The 23,702-nt window shown below is 49.2% G+C and overlaps 1 protein-coding gene across 4 annotated transcripts in view; it reads right to left on the reverse strand.

Moving 5' to 3' along the window:
- Positions 1-3,662: 3,662 nt before the first annotated feature.
- Wdtc1 (WD and tetratricopeptide repeats 1) overlaps positions 3,663-23,702 on the reverse strand; it is a 61,645-nt gene continuing 41,605 nt past the window's right edge. For all 4 annotated transcript variants that reach the window (XM_051189032.1, XM_051189030.1, XM_051189029.1 and 1 more), the window contains exons 6-16: positions 20,563-20,750; positions 17,909-18,091; positions 16,473-16,567; positions 15,921-16,036; positions 13,653-13,725; positions 12,979-13,087; positions 11,857-12,030; positions 8,681-8,916; positions 7,739-7,910; positions 6,430-6,622; positions 3,663-5,487 (exon numbers count right to left, since the gene is read on the reverse strand). In XM_051189032.1, coding sequence (XP_051044989.1) covers positions 5,290-5,487; positions 6,430-6,622; positions 7,739-7,910; positions 8,681-8,916; positions 11,857-12,030; positions 12,979-13,087; positions 13,653-13,725; positions 15,921-16,036; positions 16,473-16,567; positions 17,909-18,091; positions 20,563-20,750 — 1,737 coding nt within the window. In that variant the 3' untranslated portion in view covers positions 3,663-5,289. The remainder of the gene's footprint in view (positions 5,488-6,429; positions 6,623-7,738; positions 7,911-8,680; positions 8,917-11,856; positions 12,031-12,978; positions 13,088-13,652; positions 13,726-15,920; positions 16,037-16,472; positions 16,568-17,908; positions 18,092-20,562; positions 20,751-23,702) is intronic.

The raw sequence follows: 23,702 nt of genomic DNA on the forward strand, positions 1-23,702 counted from the left end.
CATAGTGAGTTCCAGGTCAGTTAAAACAGCATAGTGAGGCCCTGTCTCCAAACAAAAATAATGTGTTTGTATATGTATGTGTGTAGTCACTTTGTACATTTTGCTAGATTTCTAAGAATGTTTATTTATTAATGTGTATCTTTGTGTGTGTATACCACATAAGCAGTTGCCTGTGAAAACCACAAGAGGGCATCAGATTTCCTGGAACTGGAGTCAGAGACCTCAATGAGGGTGCTGGGAAACATTCTGTCCATAGAGAAGAGCAAACATATGTACTCTCAATTCAATTGCCGAATCATCTCTACAGCCCCACTCCCTAATTGTTGGTTTTTTTTTTTTTTTTTTTTTTTTTTTTTAGTAGTCAGGCAGTGGTGGCACACACCTTTAATCCCAGCACTGGCAGGCAGAGTTCTCTGAGTTCCAAGGCCAGCCTGGTCTACAAAGGGAGTTCCAGAACAGCCAGGGCTACACAGAGGAACCCAGTCTTTCTGGGGATGTAAAGAGACGAGCAGTGTACTCTGGGAGTAGTAAATTTACTCTGTCACGGTGGCAGTGTATATATGAAGTATATTTCAGTTCTGTATCAATTGATACTGGTTTATTCATGGTACAGATGTATCACAGTGCTATGGCTTAGTTAAGAAATGACCAGCTAGGTGGCACTGCTGATAGGTGGCCAGGTCTTTGTGGTGCTAACTTCATCAGTCCGCCCACTGTGGGCTAGTAAGAGATGATGCCTGATTGGAAAAGGTCACTGGGTGTTTTCCCTTTTCTCTCTCTGCATCCTGGGTACTATGAGGTGGGCCCCTTATCTCACCACGTTTTGCCACAGGCTGAAAGGCAACGGGACCTGCTGTCTGTCACCCACAGCCTATGAAACCATGAACCAAAACAAACTTTTCCTGCTTTAAGTTTGTTTTCTTAGGTATTTTGTCACAGCAACAAAAAACACAGACTAGTGCGAGGATCAATAGGTAGCAGGGAACTGTCCAGGGAGAGATGCATGGAATTCACTCTATATGGGGAGATTTTTGCCCCTAGACCCTTGCTGGCCTAAACTGGACTAACCCGGCTGTCTGAGCAGGCAGTAACTTCCCCAAATTGAGTCAACCTAGGTCTGCCAAGGGAACTGCCAGCAACAGCTGCTGTGCCATAGAATAAGATGTCCTGAACCAGTCTCCAGCCACCAAGAAAATATCCTGATGCCAGAGCTGCAACTTTCCCTTCCTTCCCCTGGGTGGGTGGCTTTACCCTTTCTAAAATAAACTGAGCAGTCTCCCAGAGTCTGCGCAATTGACTCTGCACCTACTTAACCCCTCCAAGGGAAGTCAGTGGGACAAAACAGCAGATCAAAGCAGCAACTGTACTGTTTTCTTTTTTGTATGTGGTACAGACACACACGTGTGCAGAGCAGAGCTTGCTGTTTGTGTGGCTGTCTCCCTCTATTGCTTTCCTATTTTTTGACAGTCTTTGGACCGAAGCTCACTAACTCAACCGGACTATCTAATTGGCCAGCAAACTCTCCAGCTCTTCTGTCTCTGCCACCCCAGAACTAGGACTACGGCTGCATGTTCCGTTCAGGTCGTATGCTTGTGTGGCACCGGCTTCACCAACTACCCAGCCCCTCAACCTTCTGTAAGCCTAAAACTACTCTAGAGGGGAAAAGAGCACCAATGACAAATAAAAGGGAGGTCCTGATAAAATTATTAAACTCTTTTCCTCACTGAACCTTTAATCCAGTACCAGGGAGGCAGGACCAGGTGGATCTGTGTGTTCAAGGCCAGCCTGGACTATCATCTTGTGAGTTCCAAGAGAGCCAGGACTACACAGTGCAACCCTGTTTCACAAACAAAAAACACAAAGTGCCTCGCTTACTTATTTCTATTTCGTGTGTACAGATGTTTGCCTGCACAAATGTTTGTGCACAACATCTATTCAGGGCCCAAGAGGCCAGAAGAGAATGTTGGGTCCCCTGGAACTGGAGTTTCAAGTGGTCGATATGTATGCTGGGTATAGAGCTCAGGTCCTCTGCAGGATCAAGTGCTTAAAACCACTGAGCATCTCTTGCACCCTCTTGGTAAATTACAATGGTTTTCCCTTGTCTGCAGGACCTGCGATCTCTCTCTGAGGACATGGGATCCTCCAGTTAGCCCCTCCTGCCCACCATCTACAAGTTGGGTCCACAGAAGAACAACAGTGCATTACTTCCTTACCCCGGGACACCGTACCTCTTGAGGCTTCTGGAGACTTAATTTGGGAACACAGGGTCTTTGTCTAATCTGTGCCCTGACCTGATGAGGTCCAGCCAGCCCAGCTTGGATCTTCTCATGGCTACAAAGAGAAGATTCTCAAGCTTCAAGTGGAAATGTTCTCATGAACTATGAGCCCTAAATTGTATGGAGGGACCTTATGGTTTCCTGGCAAGGTGTGGATGGCAAACAGGAGTACTTTAAATTTGAGAGCTCCCAGTATCTATCTACTGGTCACCGGGAGAGTGGCCAGCTTGAGGTAGTCTGCAATTTCATTAGGAGACTGCATTGCACTGCTTTTGACTACATCAATTCCTAAAGTTGGGTTTTAGCAGGATGTCATAACACATACCTTTAACCCTGGCACTAGGGAGGCACGTGGTTCTGTCTACCAGGACAGCCAGGGCTACATGATAGAGTGACCGTCTCAAACAAAGACACAAAGTTGGGTTTTGAGCAGTCACCGTGTTGTGTGGAATTGAAACTATGAGTGGTGGTATTTGCTGTGAATAAAAGTCTGAGAGGTTGTGAAGCACCCAAGTACATGGAAGAAAAACATAGGGCTGGGGGTGTAGCTCAGTGGAGAGTGCTTGCCCAGCATGCCTGATGCTCCAGGTCCCATCCCTAGCATGCAAAAAGCTGGGTGTGGTGGTGGTGTCCATCTGTGATCTCAACATTCAGTGGATGGAGGTCATCCTAGCTACCTAGTGAATTCAAGGCCAGCCTGGGCTAGAGATCCTGTCTCAAAAGCTTCTACTAATTTATGTGTGCTTTTTTTTTTTTTTTTTTTTTAAATATAACTAATTTGCTAGGACATAAAAACTCCTAAGTGATTTGACTTATACAATACATTGGACTCAGCCATTCTTTGCTCAGGGGTGGGGACGCTCTATGAAAATGGTGTAAGGTGAGAAATTCTGGAATCTTCTCGTTTAGGAAATCACCAAATCTAGGACGCCGGGTTGGGGGGACCTATGGGTTCTGAAATTCATTTAGTAGGCTACAACTAGAATTTTTTTCTGTAGTAAAACAGAAAGGGACACAGAACACACTGCATGTAGCAAGGTTAACACTACTGTGTAAAACATTCACTCCTCATAACATGTATACAAGAAACATGTGCCTTTAGGATCCCAGGGTGGAATGTGTATTTCTGATTCAGGTTCTAGTTTGAAGAATCTGAAAAACCGACCAAGATTTGAAATCCCTCATTTCACAGGGAGAAAGCCAGAGAGGAAAAGCTGATTACTGGTCTTTGTGCTGGGCCTGCTGCACTGAGTAGCCGCTGTTCATGATGACCCTCCCAAGGCAGGTGTCACCCTGCAGAGGTGCGGCTGCTCCCGGCCAGAGAGCTACCGAGAGGAGAGGGACTCAAGACCCGTTTGTATCCCAACAAATGCCGCCAGTCACAACTAGAACAAAATGGTTTTAATCAATTGCATCACCCTCACTCTCCTGGGAGCAGAGCAACAAAAAGGCTCGGCTCCTGCCCCCAGAGGACAGTAAGGCTTATGTGTCTCTCCACACTGCAGGGCCCAGGCTAGGCAGTTGGGTGGGAGACAGGAGGCATGGAGGGAGGGAATGGTAGGTGGTTGGACATAGGAAAGCAAAGGGACTCTGGCAGTTCTTGTGCCCAAGGTCTAGCCCAACACTCCCTCTCCCCCTCCCTGGCTTGAGAAAGGCCAGGAGGAAGAGACAGGAGCAAGTTGCAGCAGCAGCAGCTGTTTCCTTCACCAATAAATACACTTCATTACCAAGCTACGAGAGAGGGGTGGGAAGAGGGCCTGGGGTGGGCAGGAAGGGGGCGAAGCTGCCACCTGTGTCGCTGAGATTAAAGCAATGAGATGGTGCCAGACCCCCCACCACTAGCCTCCCCCCCCAGTCTTCTTAAAACTGTGAAAAAGCTTTTAACATGGCCCTCCTGTCTCCAGGGCTGCTCAGAAGCTTGACTGAGAGGAGGCACCTGGCAGAGACAGGGGGGGGAGAGGGAGGGAGGGAGGGAGGGAAGAGAGGCTGGAGCTGGAGGGCTGCAGCCCAGAAGAAGCACACAGGGCCGGGGGAGGCTGGCTTGAACGACTCCCACCTCTAGAGCAAGGGGGCAGAGGGAGAGGGAGGCGTGGTGGTGGGGTGCTGCTGTGTCCAGTGTAAAGCCTGGGGGACTGCGGGGGGGGGGGGCTGAGCTAGGGACTTTCCCACCCCTCCCCCCCAGAGCAGCAGGGGACAGAGAAACGCCATCACTTCTTTGGTCTTTGTGGCTGGCGGCTCAGCACATGGGTGGGAAGGAGGGCAGAGGGCGAGAAGGGTCCTTAGGAAGCGCCACCTCAGCAGAGTAGGCCTGGCTGGGAGCTCTGGCAGAAAGGTCACAGTGAGGCCGAGGAGCACCCCAGGAGAGTGGCCATGGCGCAGAAGTACTTGCATGGGCAGGTGGGTGGGGTGAGGTGCCCTGCCTCCTGTCACATCATAGGAAAGGCAAAGTCCCCAGAGACAGCCTAGGAGGGGATGAGGAAGCTCCACTGCCACCAGGGCAGGTGGCCCGACCTTGCCACTCCAGGGCTCCCTCTTTCCTATGCGTCCACCCTAACACCGGTGGCTGCGAAGGGGCCTTCCAGAAAGACCACAGGGGAGCAAGCCCTGTAGGCGGGGATGGAGTGGCACCAGGCCGAGGCAAGGCTTCGCCAGGGTGCCCACTCCCTCTCTGCTGCCAGCTGAAGGGCAGGGCAGTCCTTGAAGACAACTTCGGCTCTTGCCTCCCCACCGGAGGCAGAAGGGGTTTTGAGAAGGGCCAGAGCCTTCCAGAGACACAGAAGCAGGAGGTGAGGGCAGACGGAGGGGCTTCCCCTCCGGCTTTTCTGCTCAGGGCTGGGGACAGTCAAGGGACAATTAGCCCAAGAGTCTGAAAGCCAGCAAGTTGCAGCAATTCCCACCCACAATGCCAAACTAACAAACAAAACAGGGAAAATGAAAAATAGGGGTGGGAAGACAAACCAAAACAGAACCCAGCTCTCTGATCTGCACAGGGCTGGGGATAGGCTAGGAGCATCTAGCTGGGCCGGCACTGCACCTGGCCCTCTGAGCTGTCCTCATCATCAGAGGCTCCAGCGCCCCCACTGCTCAGGCCTGTAATCCGGTAGCCCATGTCCAGCAGCATCGCCTCCAAGGGGTTGGCATTCATGCGCCGCTGGTTGGCCTGAGAGACACCCTCCATATCTTCCACAACTCGGCCTGTGAGATCTTCACTCTGTCAAGAAAAGACAGTTCCAGGGCAATCAGGCCGGGGTGGGGGGTGGGGTGGGGGGTGGGGGTGGAGGATACGGACACGGACGATGACAGCAGGGTAGAAGAGGGCACCTGTACTGTGGCACATGCATAGGGATGGGGCTGGGGAGGGAAACACACACTGGGATGTGTAAGGGGAATTACCCACTTCATAATATGCTAGAGAGCACACTAGTGTGTATCTAGGGGGCACACAAGGGGACATGTACACAGGAACACATGGGGAACATGCATGGGGAGAGCACATGTCAGGTTGGGGGTCGGATCTTTTCTCTCTCAGTTCTGGATTCAGATCTACCATGTGACTTCAGCCTGCCAGCCACCTCTGGAAGGCTTACCTGCCCACTGGCACTGAGAGAGAGGAGGCCACACTGGCCTAAGTGTTCTATGGACAAGACTGCATAGGAATCACTCCTGAGACCTCACAGAATCCTTTGGAGTAGTATCACCCCATGGTTAAGTCTCACAGGCAGTGAGCGAAAGGGACAGACCTCAAACTTAAGGTTTCAGACTCCAAAGTCCGGACCTCGCTGGGACCGGAGTCAGTTCTCAGAACAGCTTCTGGGCAGACATCACAGTAACACAGGAAGGGAAGGGCCTCTGGGGAGCTTGAGACACTCCCTTGAGAGGCTGATCTGGCTGTGTCTTCCCTCTTGCACACCTGCTCTTGGTGGATGGGCATTTCACCCCCATAGCTAGCTCAAGGATATGCTCCAAGAATGCAAAAGCCAATCTCAGCCCAGGAATGCCCACTGACTGCTCCCTGGGCCTGGGGCTTCCACCTTCCCAGCAGCTTCTAGCCTATCTGGCTCATTCCATTCCACAGCACTGAAGGTCAGCCCAAGCTCTAAACAGGTCCCATGCTCCTTTTGTCTGGCTTTGGCCACCTTGCCTGTGTCCTCACCTCTGGCCGTGGGTTCCACAGTCTCACAACAGGGTCAATGCCACTGGTGGCCAGGAAGCAGTAGCTGGGATGCGGCTGCAAGCAGTTGACAATGGACTCATCCCCCTGAAGCACTCGGACTAGGTTGGTGGTCTCCTTTTCCCAGACGAAGAAGGATCCATCATCAGAGCCACTGACGATGTACTGAGCATTGCTGGCAAGGGACAAATGGCAGGGAGGTCAGGTGGGAGACTGCCTGAAAGCCTCAAGTAAAGGCTTGAGGGAAAGGGTGAAGCCTGGGACCACTCAGTCCCCCATACTCAAGGAGCTATCCTTGACTTAGAATTCTCCTATGCAAATGGTCTTCCTCCTTCCATACTACAGGGACTAGTCATTACTCTACCAACATCAGCCAGGGGGTGGTGGCGCACACCTTTAATCCCAGCACTCGGAAGGCAGATACAGGTGGACCTCTGTGAGTTCAAGGCCTGCCAGGTCTACAAAGAGTTCCAGGACAGGCAGAGCTACACAGAGAAACTCTGTCCAGAAAAAACAAAACAAAGCAAAACAAACAAACAAAAACCCCAACAAAACAATAACAACAACAACAAAAAAAAAAAAAACAGCCAACATCAGTGATTCTCTGGGTCCCTCCAAGATGGTACTGAAGTGTTCCCAGGGTACATTGTTACTTCCTTGGTGTTGGACCAGTGCTTGTATCCATCTCTTAGGGCTCCAAGAACACCCTCATCGAGTTAGTGCTTCCTTCAGCAATCTAAGACTTCTTGGGTCCAGCTACCAATCCCTACAGTGCATCCACCACACAGGCCTTCATACACTGTTGGCATTTAGAGGGATCTTGGTGGAGGAGACTTGCTTGATTTATGTTCCCGTGCCTTACCTACCCAAAGGGCATAAACCAAGGAAGGACGGGACTTGGGGTGGGAGTGTCTAAGAACACAGGCTCTGTCCCTTAGCACCCAGGTCACGGTTCTGCCTCTCCTTTCAGCAGCAGCAGTAGCAGAGAAAAGCTCCAACTGTCCAGATAAAGCAAGCAAGCTCTGGGATAGTAGACGGAGTGGGAGGGGCAGGAGACTGCTGCAGCACAGCCCTGGACGCTGCACTCAGGCCAATCTATTATGACTCCTGAGCAGTATATGGCTGGCTCCACTGAACAGACAAAGAAACAGCCTAGCAGAGATACCCAAGGGCACAAAAGCAAGCCAGCAACGAGTGGTGGCAAAGTGTGCCTCCCCTGTGGCCCAGGTCCACAGCCTCCTGCTGCCAACTGTGCTACGTGCGTGCCCTCCTCCTGCCCAGGGCCTCAGACCTGCCAAAGAAATTTGCCTCCTTGATGTCTGTCGTGGTGTTACAGTGGCCACAGTAGCGGAACTGATAGTCGTAGCTCCGTTCCCGTAGCACCATTTCATCTTCTGAGATGGAGTCCTTGCGACTTGTGCTGCGAAGGCGAACTGGACCACCGCCAGCTGCCTTCTTCTCCTCTGGGGGCAGAGATCAAGGAGAGGTGAGAGGCTTACCTCCACTTGCTCATTGTCTCCTCTAGCTCTGTGCTGTTTGCAGCCTGGTGCTGGCAATATAAGGCTGTCCACCTCCACCCTCACTCTGGAAACCGAGAGAAGGCTGTACGGAGAAGCACCACTGCTTTCAGCCTGAACAGTATTCACCGGAACAACAAATCCGTGCTAGTCATCTCCCTCCGGTGAGCCCATTTTCCATGTTTGTAGCCCACATTACCTACAACTCTAGCAAGAGGAACTGGGCAGGCTTTGTATGCCTTTAGGTGACACTGGTCTGGAGGCTATGCTGTGTCCATGGCCACACAGTTCTATCTGGTAGAGCTGAGTTGGGAACTAAGGTGTTTCCACGGCGTCTGCCACACTTGCATAGATTGAAACAAAGGCAGCAAATGACACTCGCCTCTCTCAGCCCAGCGAGCTGCCAGGGCCCAGTCTGAAAACAGGTGGGAAGGCCCAGCTGGAGCCCACATAGCCTGACTGGCTCAGATGACTTCTGTACCTGGCATCTTGAATGCTCGCACTACCATCAACAGCAGTTTTCAATGGGAGGTGCTGGCTGCCGCCCCTTCAGGTATGGAAACTGAGTTTCAGGGGTCAGCAGACTGTTTTAGGTCATGGGGTTTCTGAATCTGCACCTGAATCCAGGGCTTCCCGATCAAATCACAGAACCACGCCCTTTCCATATCCTATAGCCCTAAGGAGGCAATCCACAGCAACCTCTGCTTGGCACTCACCACCATCATTTTTGGAGAAAAGGGCAGCTGTGATGTCCCGGCCCAATGCATCACAAGCACTGCTGTGGGCCTGCTCTGGGAACTTCCCTTTGAAGTCATCCAGGCACTCCAGAGCCTCAGCCACATACTTCAGTTCAAAGAGGCATCGGGCCAGACGGAAGTGTGCCTTCAGGTGGCAAGGGTTCAAGGAGATGGCCTTGAGGCAGTCCCGGAGGGCATCATAGTGGTCACCATCCCTGGGAAGGTAGAGGAATAACAGCTTAGGGGTAGCAAACACAAGGCTCCCACTCAGTCTCCATTTTCTGTGGCTACTTCTAGCTCACCTCTAACAGACTTCAGAGTGAGGACACATGGAAATGAAGCCTTGGCTTAGCCCAGTGTTCCCTCCCTGGGAGATGGAACAAGCTAAGGAGCAAGCCAGGAACCCTGAGGTTTAAGATAGTAAAAAGCAGTGTTGGGCTGCCCTCTGCCGGGCACAGACGGCAACTGTACATGGTTCACCTCAGGCACCCGCAGCTCTGCAGCAGAAGGCCTGGCATCCTGCCCACCTCAGTCTCCCCAAACCCTCCTTCTCTTTTCCTTCATCCACCTCCTCAAATCCCCCTGCTGGCCTTCAAAGCTATGTCCAAGGCAGGGGGCCCTCAAGGACAGTTCTGTGGTCTGGAGAAGCCAGAAGTGCTAGGCCAGGGGGCTCAGGGTCTGACCAGCAGGCAGCGAGCCCTCAGCTAGACCCCCCTCTGTCCTGGCTGACTGATCTGCAGCAGCTGTGGCCTCCACCTCCTGGGGCTGGAGGATGGGGCCTGGCTGTCTGGCAAAGTCAGCTCTCTGGAAGCTGATGGTGAGGGGGCTGTGCACGCCAGGAGCTCCAAATCCTCTCTACTCATTTCTCCAATGGAAAAGTATGGATAAAGGGAAGTGGAAAAGCTTTCTATTGGAAAGAGGAAAGGGGAAAAGCCCTCAGGTTCCTATGCTGAGCCAGGCCAGGAGGCATGCCTCCCCTGTTGCCAGAAACATATCTCTTTGCCTCTCATCTATAGAGCCAAGCAGTAATGAGGGCCATTTCCCCTTTAGGAACAAGCATTTGTTTGTTTGTTTGTTTTCAGGGTTGGGGACTGAAGCCCCCACCCACTTCCAACTAACTGGGCTGGGGTGGGCCTATTATATAAGCTAATGAGCCGTCTGCCATACAGTACCCCTGTATGGCCAAAGTCAGACTATTACAGAAGATGCCTCCGACCTTCCTCTTGCCAGGTAGTCAGAAGGAACACCCAGCCCTTGGAGCAGCCACTGGGTCTAGGAACCAACAGCTAAGCAATGTGGGGCAGACGGGAAACAGAGCTGCTTTGATGGTGTGCTCTGCGTCAGAATGAGTGCCTATGACGAAGGAGCAGGCGGTTTGGAAACCCAATTACTGCCTGCAAGGTGCCCCTTCTGAGCTCCTAGCAAGAGCCAGACCAGAGACCAGCCAGGAGCCAGAGGGTGGTCTGTTTCCAGGAGCAGATGGTAGCCCTGGGGAGACTGGCCTAGGACAGAATGTGACATTCTTGGGGTCACTGGCGGGCATGTGGGGATGGGGAGAGAGGAGCAGGCTGGTCCCAGGGCTCACCCATCCTAGATGCACTGGCAGACCAGTCTCCCTGAAAAGACAGCCCTCTGCACATCCCTGCCCATCACACACTGAATCAAGGCCAAATGCCACCCTCTGCATTCCAAGCCCTTTCCAGGCAAGCCCCAGGCTACCTCACAGACTCATCCCCTGCCAGTCCTTTCCAGAACCCTCTTGCTCCAGCCAAATGGATTTGCTGTTCTGAAGCAGGCTCTTCAGTCAGAGCCCTGCCCCCACGCCTTTGTTCACACCATTTCATCTCCCTGCAATGTCCTTCCCCACAGTCCTCTCCTCCCCCTCGTCTCCTTCTGTAAGCTGCCCACACTTGGAGCCCATTCAGACACCACATCTATCTGAGGCTTCCCTGATCCTGAGCTGAGGTAATTCAACTCGTCTCGGTGTCCACAGCACTTTACCTGACCATTAACCAGACTTGCTGCTTCCTGCATCTCTCATATCTTTCGTGCTGAACTATGTCAGAGACTTTATCCTTGTCCAGCAGCTGGGCACTCCAGGGCACAGGGACTCAGAGTGACAGAACTCTGTTTCCCCAGTACCGAGCACATAGTAGGAGCTCAGACAACAAGCTGTGAATTAGGAAATTAACTTTTCTCAGCAAATACAGACATGAAGCAGAGCTCCCAGTCAAGTCGAGTTGAGATGAGGTCTGCCACACCTTGCCCATCCATTGGAACAGAGGGGTGACACACCTCAGATGACCCCCAAATAGTCCTCTTCTGAATCGGGTGCTACTTGATCCCTGGGGAAACTCCTGATGTTGAAGCTGACTCCTTCGTGTGTGGTACCCTCCCCACCCCCATCCTGCTTACTCGGGTGGGTTTCTTAAGCTTCCCCAGGCCTGCCTAGTTTCAGCCAGACGATGGCACACCAGCTGGCCTGTCTGTCTGGGCAGAGCCGACGGATGCCAGACGGAGCAGAAATGGCTGTGGGCCCAGCTCTATCCATCTCTAGTCTTGGCCCTGGCTGGGGGATGGGGGTCCGCCTGCCTGCTTGTCTGATGGTACTGCAGGCAGGACTGAATCCTTGATGGTCTCTGAGGGGCTTCTTAGGATATAGACCTACACCTTTAACTAGTCAGTGTACCTCAGCATAATCTATACTTGATTTCAGATCTCTGAGGTCTACTTTGGTCCAGCGAGTGGGTATTAAGAACCCAGAAAACAGATGCACGGCCATTTAGCTGCAGCCTCATTTTATGAAGATACAAACTGAGTTCATCAAGCTCCTCAGTTGCATCTACCAAGACTCTATTGTTCTTCCAAGGTGCAATCCTCTAATAATTAAGTTTCTTAAATCCTACTTTAGTCACCCTTTATAACAAGCACTGTGAATTTCTTGGGAATATGCACCACTAAATGTCTTGGTGCTTGAAACATGGACCCGACTACCTTCAGCCTTCGAGGGGGAAAGGAGTGGCCTACATTCAGTAAGCCCCAAAAGGTAGCAGGCTGCTGATGCCACCTTCTCTGGATGGCTCAGCAATTTGGTCCCACGGTCCGCTTGCTTCAGTCCCTGTTCTGACCCCGGTCCCTCTGCGGTGCCCACTCACCACTTGCGCTTCATGTAGGCAGCAGCTCGGTTTCCATAGAGCATAGCATTGTGAGGAGCCTTTTGCACAGCCTTGCTATAAAGCTGGATGGCCTGGGTCCACTGCTGGCAGGCAAAGGCTTCGTTGGCTTGCTGCTTCACACGTTCCAGGTATGGGGGTAGCTCCACCTGGGGGCTATGAGGGAAGAAGAGCCAAGTCAAACCAGTTAAAGGTTGGTGGTGCTACCCGAGGGTCCTGCATAGTCTTGTGGACCCCAGGGTTTCACTGCTATCCAGAGGGATCACTCTCACCTTGAGCTTGGGTCATTTTCTATTACCACAAGAGAGAATGTGTATAATTCCAAATCCTGTGAGCCAGTAAATGGGAGTAAGGTCATCGGGACAGGTATATAGCAATTACTTGTCAAATGCTGGGGCTTAGGTGCCAGCCATTGATGGTTCCTGCCTTAGATCATCCTACTCCTTCCTATGATTCTCTATGAGAGTCCAGTTCTTCTCAGGGACTAGAAAATGTCAATATCTATGTATCTAAGCCCAAAAGAGGGCTGGGAAAGGGCAAGGAAGGAATGTGCTATGGGATGGGAAATAATGTAACAGGGACAACCATCTGGGTGGGAGAGAAGACTCAATGCTAAGAGGCAGCTAGTCTCCAGACCCTTAGCCTAGCGACTGGCACTGAAGGACAAGCTTCAGTCTAGGGACAACTGGTAGCCTCCCAGGTAGAGGCTGCATTAGGAACATTAGCCACACTCTAAGAAGCCTCTCTGGCCCAATCTCCATCTGGGTTCAGGTCAGAAGGAAGGTAGAGGTGTGTGGGGTGGGGAATGTTTTGCATTTTTGTTGAGATTTATTTTTGTGTTATGGGTGTTTAGCCTATGTCAATGTCTGTGCACCATGTATGTGCAATGCCTGAGGAGGCCACAAGAGGGCATTGGATCCCGTGAAAATGGAGCTACAACATTTGTGAACTGTTACACAATTCCGGGAATGTAATCTGGGTCCTCTGGAAGAGCGGTGAATGCTTCTGACTGCTGAGCCATCTCTCTAGCCCCCAGAAGAGATGTTTACAGGATATGTTCTTTTTCCCATCCATAAGCTGTAACTAAGAAATGGAAGACCTCACCTGATACACCCCTTGCTTTCTGGTAGCCGGAAGCCATTGCTATGAAGGTGTAGGCCATTAGACACTCCATTGGATACACCATTAGTAGACATCTTGCCGTTCTGGACTTCTGGCAGGATGAAAAGAAAAAGTAACAGTGACAACTCAGGAGGAGGGCTTCATTTCTCTGTGTCCCTCTGGCTTCCATCATAGGTTCCAATGGCTCCATTGTGAGACTATTCTCCCAGGTCAAACCCAGCCCCGTAAACAAATCAGGACAGGCAAGCAATGGTATAAAGAAAAGCCCATGCGCCCTCTGCTGGCTAAAGAGGACATAGCGTCTATCTGACATTTCCCGAAGCTGAAGTTGGAGAGGGAGTAAGGGTGTGTGTGTGTGGGGGGGGGGGGGGTATCAGCTGTAACCTACAGAAAGAAATTTATGGACCAGGATGGAAAGGGGAAAGACTTCAATTTCGTAAGAGTCAAGCCATTATAAGAACCCATCTTCCTGAGGGGCGGGATGCAAAGCCTTGGGCAGATCTCTCTGACCCCTTGTGATCCTTCTGACAAGGTCACTGTGGAAAGCTGCTCCTCTCAGAGCACATGGACACAAGTCAGAGTAACGAGTAGGCTTCTTTCTCCACAGAGGTGACAATAGTCAAGACCCCAACCTCCTCAGCACAGGGAGAACTTACCTACTGGGTGACATTTTCTAGGCAAGAGGAAGGTGTACGGCCGTTGCTTGTAAGTTAGGTCAAACAAATACACCTGGGAGTAGAGAAGAGATGGAGGCCATGAGGCAAAGGTGTGGCCGAAGCACTAGCAAGATCTTGGCAGTTTTCAAGACCAGGGTCCTTAACTCACAGAGAGAACTGAGCATGGCTAGCCGGTGTTTCCCCGCCCTGAGCCAGACGCAGGAAACTCCTTCTAGCTTTGATTCTTAGGCAGACCAGGTGCTGTGCTCGAAGCCCTAGCTATTGTACAGTCATTACCTTGGAGCACATATTTAAATTAGAAAGGTCCTCAAAGGCCACAGATGGGAAAACCAAGGCCTCAGAGAAAAGCTACTAAAAGTGACTCTGTCCATTACTTCTCTCTGCAAGTAAACATTGTTATTAATACTCAACTGAATGTTATTCAATGCTGATTTTGTTCCAGAGTTCTGCTAAATGTTCTATATGGACTTGCTCCAGGAAGTTAACATGAAGATGTTAACGATATTAATAATATCATCAGCCTTTCTGCAGATGAAGAAATGCAGGAGGCAGCACAGCAGGCTCAGATCAGGTCTGCCTGCTCCTAGCTCCTCTGCTGGGTCAGCCACTGGTCCTCACACACCTCAGGCCAGGCCGCCGGTGCCCCAGCCCCTCTACTTTCTGTGTATTTACACTTTGCTTTGTAATGGGTCACTGCCTCGTTTCCAGGTGTGCTGTCAGCCTCAGGGTGCTTTGTACTTGCATTTGTCCCCATCATGTGTACGATGATGCTAGAGCCCAGCAAGAACTATCTTGGGACTGGAGGTGAGTTTCCACAAGGCTGAGAACACATAAGCAGGGGGTTCTGCACACTGGCATTATCAAGTGACACTTGGCAACGCTGGCCCCAAATCACAGCCTGGCTGAGCTCTGAGCCTCAAAGATTTCCTTGCAGAAAACAGCAGGAGAGGAAACCGAGGCTCAGGAAAACACAGACAATTGCCCGAAGTCACTGTAAACAGCTAGTAAAGTAGCAGGTTAGCATTTGAGAACACATCTATCAATTTCATTCCCTTTTGGAGGCAGGTCTTACTATCAAACTGAAGCTGGCCTTGAATTCTCCATCTCCTGCACAGCCACTGCACCTAGCCCCCCATGCACACACATACACTGGTCAGGCAGGGTTTCATGTATTCTAGGCTCGCAGAGAACATGTTATGTATGACCAAGGATGACCTTTAACTACTGACCCTTCTCTTTTATGCCTGGGATTTGCATATTTCATCATACTTGGTTTATCCAGTTTATGTGGTACTGGGGATCGAACTCAGGGTTTTGAACATGCTAGGCAAGCACTCTACCAAGTGGCTAACATCCCTAGCTCTTCTTCTTTTTTCGTTTTTGTTTTTTGAGGCAGGGTTTCTCTGTATTGCTTTGGAGCCTGTCCTGGAACTTGCTCTGTAGACCAGGCTGGCCTTGAATTCACAGAGATCCACCTGCCTCTGCCTCCCAAGTGCTGGGGTTAAAGGGGTGTGCCACCAATGCCCGGCTCTAGCTCTTCTTTTTTATTAAGAAGTGAGTGTATTGTGTACATGTGAATGCAGGCACACACATGTCACACACAGTGCATGCCCTGTTTTCCACAGTTCTGGTTAGCCTGGATGTAGATCAGGCTCATCTTAAACTCACAGAGATCTGCCTGCTTATCTCCCAACTGCTGGGATTAAAGGTGTGTGCACCACCATCTCCTGCCCCAGAAGACAACCTGAGAGTTGGTTCTCTCCTTCTACCTTGAGGTCTGGGTTATCAGGCTTCAACGGCAAGCACTTTTTAAATTTTTTTATTTTATGTACATTGGTAGGAAAGCTTCAGATCCCCTGGAACTGGGATTACAGACAGCTGTGAGCTGCTATGTGAGTACTGGGAATTGAACCCAGGTCATCTGGAAGAGCAGTCAGTGCTCTTAACCACTGAGCCATCTCTCCAGCCCCAAACAATAAGCACTTTTACCTAAGGATCCATCTTCCTCATGACAGGCCAAATGAAGCAAACCATAGCCTACATTCTTAACCAAAATGTCATATCTGTGTCATTCATTTTTTTAAAAAAAAGGAAAATAAGAAGACTGGATTAGGGTAACTCTGTGGTAATCTCATGTCACAATGTCATTTACAATGTCATTTATTGCTTTTATCTGCTAAGACAGATTGACTGAATGCTGGCTGCCAGATGCTGGCTGCCAGGGTCTCACCAGGCAGTTGAACCTACCTGCTCTCCTCCCATGTTGACTAGCAGCTCTGTGCCATTGGGGCTGAAAGTCACGTAAGTGGCAACCAGCACCCTCAAACGGCTGTTATAGTCAGGCAGCTTCACTGGCAGGTGACCTGCCAAGAAGAATACAATAACCCTAGGATGAGTGAGACTTCCAACCCCGCTCAAAGAGGCAGGGGATAGGGTAAAGGCAGCAAAATTGAAAATGCTAGCAATCAGCTTCACCATGCAGGCAGAGACAAGTGTTGGGCTTTTGGTATAGGCAATGGGCCAGCAGCTAATGTGTGTTCCCTCATTTAGTCATTCTGTGTGAGACAGGGTCTCACTCCGTAGTCCAGACTGGCTTCACACTATTCCAGATCAGTATTGTGATTCTGAACCTTCTGCCTTAGCCTCAAGAGTTCTGGGAATATAATCCCATTTTACAGGGTCACATGATTGGTTGACAGGAGTAAAGTCCAGCTCTGTCTAACTCTAAACCCCTGTTTTTGATTATTGCTCCCTTTGCCTCCCTGGACAGCCCCCAGAAAGAGCCAGGATGGGCCCTACCTGCCACATAATACTGCGCTGCCCCATCTGGAAGGGGCTTCTGCCGGTCACAGAAGGTGTGCACACCTGCACAAGGGCTCTGCTTCATGCTCTTTCTGAGGGGAAGCAGAATCAGACAGGTTAAAATGCTAGCTTTGTCCCTGGCTAGCTGAATCACACTCCACAGAGGACACCAGGGTTATGTCCCCAGAGCTAAAGAAGGTATCTCTCTTCTTGCTCTTGAGATGGCTGTGGGCATAATCACCAGTAGAGCAGGCTGGACCTGTCCTAGAACCAGGAAAAGCCAAGGCTGTGGAGATTTCTGTCTTTCCTGAGGCAGGGCCCCATCAGCTGAGGCTGGCCTCAGACTTTACTCTGTAGAAAAGGACGTGACCTTGAACTTCTGATCCTTCCCCTCTCTACCTCCCACATGCTAGGATTATAGTAGTGTGCCATCCTTCTTGACTTTACTCTTTCTTTTCTGTTTTGAAAATATTCTATTGGGGGGGTGGGGGTGGAGAGATGGCTCAGGGGTTAAGAGCACTGGCTGCTCTTCCAGAGGACCTGAATTCAATTCCCAGCAACTACATGGTGGTTCACAACCATCTATAATGAGATCTGGTGACCTCTTCTGGTGGGCAGGCTGACATGCAGACAGAATAATGTACACATAATAAATAAATAAATCTTTAAAAAATTATGTGACTATGTCTGTGTAAAGTTATGAGCAGGTGAGTGCAGGTGCCCAAAAGGCCAGAAGAGAATGTCAGATCCCGGGTGGCTAGAGTTGTGAGCTACCATGTAGGTTTTGGAAGCCAAATCGTGGTCCTTGGTAAGAGTAGCTCTTAACTACTGAGCCATCTCTCCAGCCCTACTCTTTCATTTTATTTTATTTTTTTTTCTTTAAATATAGACAAGTATGTAGTTCAGTGGTAGAGCACTTACCTAGCATGTGCAAGATCCCATGTTAATCCCGGTACTGAAATAGTGGCATGTGCCTTTAATCCTAGCACATGGGAGTACAGGCATATCTTTAGGAGTTCAAGGTCAGTCTGGTCTACACAGTGAGTTCTAGGCCAGCCAAGGCTACTTAACAAGACCTTATTTCAAAGAACAAAAAACAAAACCCAAAGACTAACACTGGGGTTCCTGAAATGGCTCCTCTTGCCAAGTCTGATGACCTTGGCAACCCAGGACCCACATGGTGGAATCAGAGGATTAATCCCCTTAAAGGTCCTCTGACATCAACACGTATGTGCACCATGGCACTTGTGAGCTTATTCCCCCCCCCCCCAGTAATAAATGTAATAAAAAAGACAACTACTCTGTACACAAACTAACAATGGAATAACTACAGGACACATACAGTGATTCACTGGAAGGGATGACAGGTAAATTCTTGTAAGAGAAAGGGCAGAGTGTTCCCAGTGTTTTGCCCCTAAGGCTGTGGGTCATACCTGTGGTTATGGATCATTCGGATGTCATAGAGTCTCACAAAGGGCCCACTGGCCCCTACTGCCAGGCAGTTGTTATCCTGGGGATTGACTGTGAGGCACTTAGCCTCCACCATTGGGCCACAGTACTCCGTCAGGTCAATCAGCACCTCTGAGTGTTTGCTATTCTCCCGAAGATCATACTGGCTGTGAGAGAGGATGGAATTAGTGGCTAGGGTTTACAGGCAGAAAGTAGGGGAGAAGCCAAGCCCTTGTAATGCACAGGGAGATGGTGTCTACTGCCAGCCAGGTGTCTACAATAGGTTTCTTCTTATTCTTTGGTTTTCTGAGACAGGGTTTCACTGTTTAGTTCTGGCTGTCCTGGAACTCAGAAATTCGCCTGCCTCTGTCTCTGGAGTGCTGAGACTAAGGGCGTGCAACACTACACCTGGCTTTTCTTTTTTTTTTAATGTGGAAAGTTTATGGGGGAAGGTAAGGGAGTAAGAGAAAGAAGGGAGAAGAGAAGAGAAGAGAAGAAAAGGGGGGGGGGGGGAGAGCTGCCTCCTCAGAGAAATGGCACAGAAGATCTACCTGGCTTTATAGTAGGCTTCTTAACACATTTTGATTTCTCCTAGATTAAACCCTTAGGATATATACTACAGTTCAGATCTTATAAACGTCAGCATCTACTGTGATTCTATTACTGATTGTTAAAAACACTGAGGGAAATTGTGCTATTCATACAATACTGTCCCTGAGTGTTTCATGTGCACTATTAAAACACCACCAGCCCTGTACTAGAACACTGAGGTTCCAAGAAATAAAATAAACTATCTGGGGCAGCACAACTATCAAATAGAGCAGGAACAACCTGCTAGGACTATTCCATTAGTTCGATGTCATAGCACATGCTTGTAATCCTAGCATTCAGGAGGCTGAAAGAAGGAGGATCATGAATTCAAGGCCTGGGCTACATAGTGAGTTTGAAGAAAGCCTGGGGTGCATAGGAAGATCTTGTCTTAAAATCAATCAACTATCCAGATAGTGGTGGCATATGCCTTTAATCCCAGCACTCAGGAGGCACAGGCAGGCAGATCTCTGTGAGTTCGAAGCCAGTCTGGTCTATAGAGTAAGTTCTAGGACAGCCAGGGCTACACAGAGGAACCCTGTCTCGAAAAACAAAACAAAACAAAAAATCAACTAAAGAAAACCTCCAAGCCCCCCAAACCACCTTTGTTATGCTTTTCCGTGCTCTTCCAGGAAACAAGGGCTACATGACAGTAACAGAAGAGAACTGAGCTTGCCCAAGAGCGGATGATGGACAGGAGGCAGGGCCAGCTCCACGGCCCCAGCTGCACGGCCCCAGCTGCAGGGCAAAGGAAAGCCCAAAACAACAGTAGCAGCTCACTCCTGATGCACCACTACACTGGGACCTCCAGAGTGGGCCTAGCCATCTCTAACAGCCTCACACGGTTAACTTGTCCTTTTAGGCCATCCTAACTGGAATGCTCTTCCTAAAATAGTCTGACATCATTCCTCAGCCACTTGATACCTGCAGCCTGAGTGTTACGTTTAAGAAACTCCAGTCTGATTTTTAAGACCCAATTTCACATACCTTGTATTCTTCAGCTTTCTATGTGGGCCAATGATAACTACAGCCTTTCTCTCCACTCTTCCTGTGCTAGGGCTTCAAGTACATTAAATGAGCTCTCTACTACTGAGTTGTGTCCCCTGCCTACAATAATACAGCATTTTTTTAATCTTTTATACTACCCTGTCCCTGCCTATCACAAACCTACTGGTGTGTGAACCTACTCTGCCTCTTCTTGCCCATCCAAATCTTGGGTGTTCTTGGAGGCCCAGCCTATGATCATGTACTGCTAGGATGCCTCCCTCCACTGCCTATGACAATGCCCAGGTCCTCAGGATTCTACCTGATGTTCAGGTTGCTTCGTTTTCTCCCGGATGGCCCTGATAACAGGTCAGCAAGTGCTTCCTGAACATGCCATTGAAGGTTGTCTTTCAAGTGCTGTGTGTTTTACATGTATGTTTTTTTTGTTTTGTTTTTTTGTTTGTTTTTCAAAACAGGGTTTCTCTGTAGCTTTGGAGCCTGTCCTGGAACTCACTCTGTAGACCAGGCTGGCTTTGAACTCACAGAGATCTGCCTGCCCCTGCCTCCTGAGTGCTGGGATTAAAGGCATGCGCCACCATCGCCCCGGCTACATGTATGTTTTTAACTTTCATACTCAGATCAGCAAAGGGGATATTATGACTATTCTTATTTTAGAGATGAAGAAACTAAAGTTCAGGGGTACAGTGGACTTTTTGGACTCAACACTGAGAGAACTAGGATTTGACCTGTTCTGTCTGGCTTCTGAGGGATGCTTGTGACTACACTGTTTTAAGTTTACACACTACTTAGAAGGTTATCTACAACAGCAAAGAGAAGATAAGGGGGTGGAAAGGATGGTCAGTTAAAGCAGGTTGGAGAAGCGAGGGAAAGCTGTGAGGCTGCATTTGGAGGTAAATATGCAACCACACAGGATACCAGTACAGGGGAGACCCACTTCCTCTCTGCTGCAGGGAGAGGCCAGGTCTGTGGAAGGAGGCACTGTGACAGAAGATACCAGCCACTGCCACGGAGGCAGAGGACACAGCCATTTCATGCAGACTCTTACCGGATAAGCCCATCCTCAGCAGCACTCCAGAATGTGTTAGGCCACATGGGTGCTGTGGCAATGCGCTTCACCCGGTTTGTATGGTCTCCAAACATGTGGATGGTCTCTTTTACCGTCAGGTCATGGACATGCACCTTGGAATCGGCTGCCCCCGTGATCAAGATTCGATCTCCAGCATGAGGCAGGAACTGCTCAGAAGAAATCGCATGATTGTCAGAAGACAGGGTGGAGCTGGCTATTGAAGGAGACTGGCCTTTATGTTAGCATGCCCTGTTCCTCCCATGTTATTCAAGAAAATGAAGTTATCCATGAAAGCTTACCAAAATAACTTTGGACGAATGCAATAGCCTATCAGCCTTCAAGGTTAAAATGAAGATATTTTATTTTTATATATACCTCATGCAGTCTGGGTGGTCGTGACTTAACACTGAGCTGCATTACCTAAGGAGCCCCTTTCCTCTGTCTGTTTCATGATATATGTATATATGTATATCTGCATATCCATCCATTCACACACACCCATTCATTCTTCCACTCACACGTCTGTCCATCCAAGTGTCTATCCACCCAAGTTTGGTCCTGAGACTAAACCCAGGGCATGCTAAGATGATGAGATACACTATCCACCCTGAACTCCATGACTACTGCCCCAGCCCATGATGACTATCAAGCAAGGCAGGGATTAATAAAATTAAGTCAGGCGATGTTGGCTCAGGCCTTTAATCCCAGCACTCAGGAGGCAGAAGAAGGTGAATTGGGAAATCAGGTAACAAAGATTAAAAACTATTCCTGTCTTGCTGGGCAGTGGTGGCGCATGCCTTCAATCTCAGCACTAAGGAGGCAGAGGCAGGAGAATCTCTTGAGTTTGAGGCCAGCCTGGTCTATAGAGTAAGTTAAGGAAAGCCAGAGCTGTTGTTACACAGAGAAACCCTGTCTCAAAAAACCAACAAAATTAACAAAAAGACAAAACTACCACAACAAAGTTATTCCTGTCTTTTGACCTAAAACTTCACTTCAAAGAAACAATCCAAAAGAGAAAAGGGGATCTGGGCAAAATGTCCAGCACAGCACTCTTTTTAATAGCAAACAGCAGAAAGAGTTCAGATGCTGGTCAATGGGGAAGGGCTGACCACCGTAAAGCAACCACTATCCCAGTGAGGTAGGGAACAGAACACTCCAGATGACACGTGGCAAGAACAAAACAGTTACAAACTTGGCCTCAGTGGACAAATAGGATACAAGTTTATCATCTAACTCCAAGGAAGAAAGTATTTGGGACTGATGTTAGTTGAGTATGTCCCTCTCCTCTCTCTCTCTCTCTCTCTCTCTGTCTATACATCTGTTTCTGTCTGTCTTCCCTCCCTCCTTCCCTGTATTGGGGACAGACACTTGCATGGAAAATGCTAGGCAAGTGCTCTACCACAGAACTATAACCCAGCTCATTTTTAGTTTTTATTTGGAAGAGAAATAAATTTATACTTGTTCTGTGTTGTTAATGGCTCATTAGGAAAAGGGATATATAAACTTACTTTAGGGGCAAGCAGCAATCTTTAATCCCATCTGGAGATAGCACAGATCCCAGTGTAATATACAATAGTTGCCACTGGGGGGAGCCCATGGGTGAAATACTGTAAATGTGTATGTATTGTGGGTGTTTTGACTACCTCAATCAAAAATGAGTCATTTCTCTGCTTTTCTTAAAAACAAAACAAAACAAAACCCAGGGCTAGCAAGATTGCTCAGTGCAGTGGGTAAAGACATTTAGTAAAGGTAACTTTGGATCAATGCCAGAGACCCACAAAAAGGAGAAACCAGTTCCGAAGGTGCCCTGACTTCCACACTCCTACTGTAGCACCCATACCCCTCCTCTCCTATAGCAATACTTATATAAACAATACTAATATGACATCCAAATAAACAAAACCACCAGAGGAGGAGGAGGATAAAGAAGTTTGTCTTGCACTTAGGGAATAGTAAAACTATTGTTAATGTATAGTATGTGCTGGTCATCGGAACCCACGAACCAAGCTGTTCTGCTTCTAGGAGGAAAAAAAAAAAAAAAACCCACAGGAATTCATCCACAGGAGGTGAGAGTAAACAGGACTGAGGCAAAGTTTAGAGTAAAGGTTAGAACTCTCTGTTCTGGCTATGACTTTGGGTGGCCTGTCACTGGCTCTTGATATTAACCGGGGAAAGGAGATCAGTAGGGCTTTTCTGACGCCAGTCAGACACTTGTATATACCCACAGATAGACATCAAAACAATTTCAGGGCTGAAAGGCCCTCTCCTTTAGGTCATTTTGTATCCTTAAGCCTGGCAGCCCAAGTACAAATGACAGGGAGCACAGCAAATGTCCTTGTGCCCACACATCTCTAGAGAATCAGGAAGGTTAAGCACATGCGATTTGTCTTTCCAGTGGAAAAGATGTAAACCTATTCTTCTATCCAGAAAGCTGAAGTGATTTAACAGCCTGGTGTTATCTGTTGGGCCATACATACCAAGCTCCACAACAATCAAGACCAGAGGTGGATAGTCATCTCAATGACCCCCTACAGCCAGGGCCTCCCAAGCTCCCACAACCAGGACTGGAGGTGACTGACTGACAGCCCAAATGACCTCTACACAATCTGTATGGCCCAGAGACCAGGCCAGATCCTCCCTTAGGCCCATAAGCTGGTACAGGCAGCCTGTCTCTAGAACCCATCTTTTGAGAAAGAAATGCCATGCACTCTGAGTCAAGTTTCGATGCAATTAATACTTCCTTGTGCACCAGGGTTGTATTACACTAGGAAACTCTTTTCCAAATTATACTGTTTTAATTGTTGGGAATAAACCACCTGGTTGGTGTCAGACTCCCCAAAGTCTTGATCCAGGATGACAGAGTCAATCTGAACCAAGCTCTCATTTTCTCCTCTTCGTGGTTCATTTCCCTGTCTGACACCTACAGAGACCCCTCACCCTGATACACAACCAAAGGCTCTTCAACCTTCTTCAAGCCAGGCATGGTGGTGCACACCTCTATCCCAGAATGCAGGAGGTAGAGACCCTGTCTCAAAAAACAAATAAAACTTCCTTCAAGAAGCCCCAAGCAGACAGTCGCTTCCTTTCAAGGCCTCACAGCTACTTCTAGGTTTGTTTTC

The sequence above is a fragment of the Phodopus roborovskii genome, unplaced genomic scaffold, assembly GCF_943737965.1.
Source record: "Phodopus roborovskii unplaced genomic scaffold, PHOROB, whole genome shotgun sequence".
Lineage (NCBI taxonomy): Eukaryota > Metazoa > Chordata > Mammalia > Rodentia > Cricetidae > Phodopus > Phodopus roborovskii.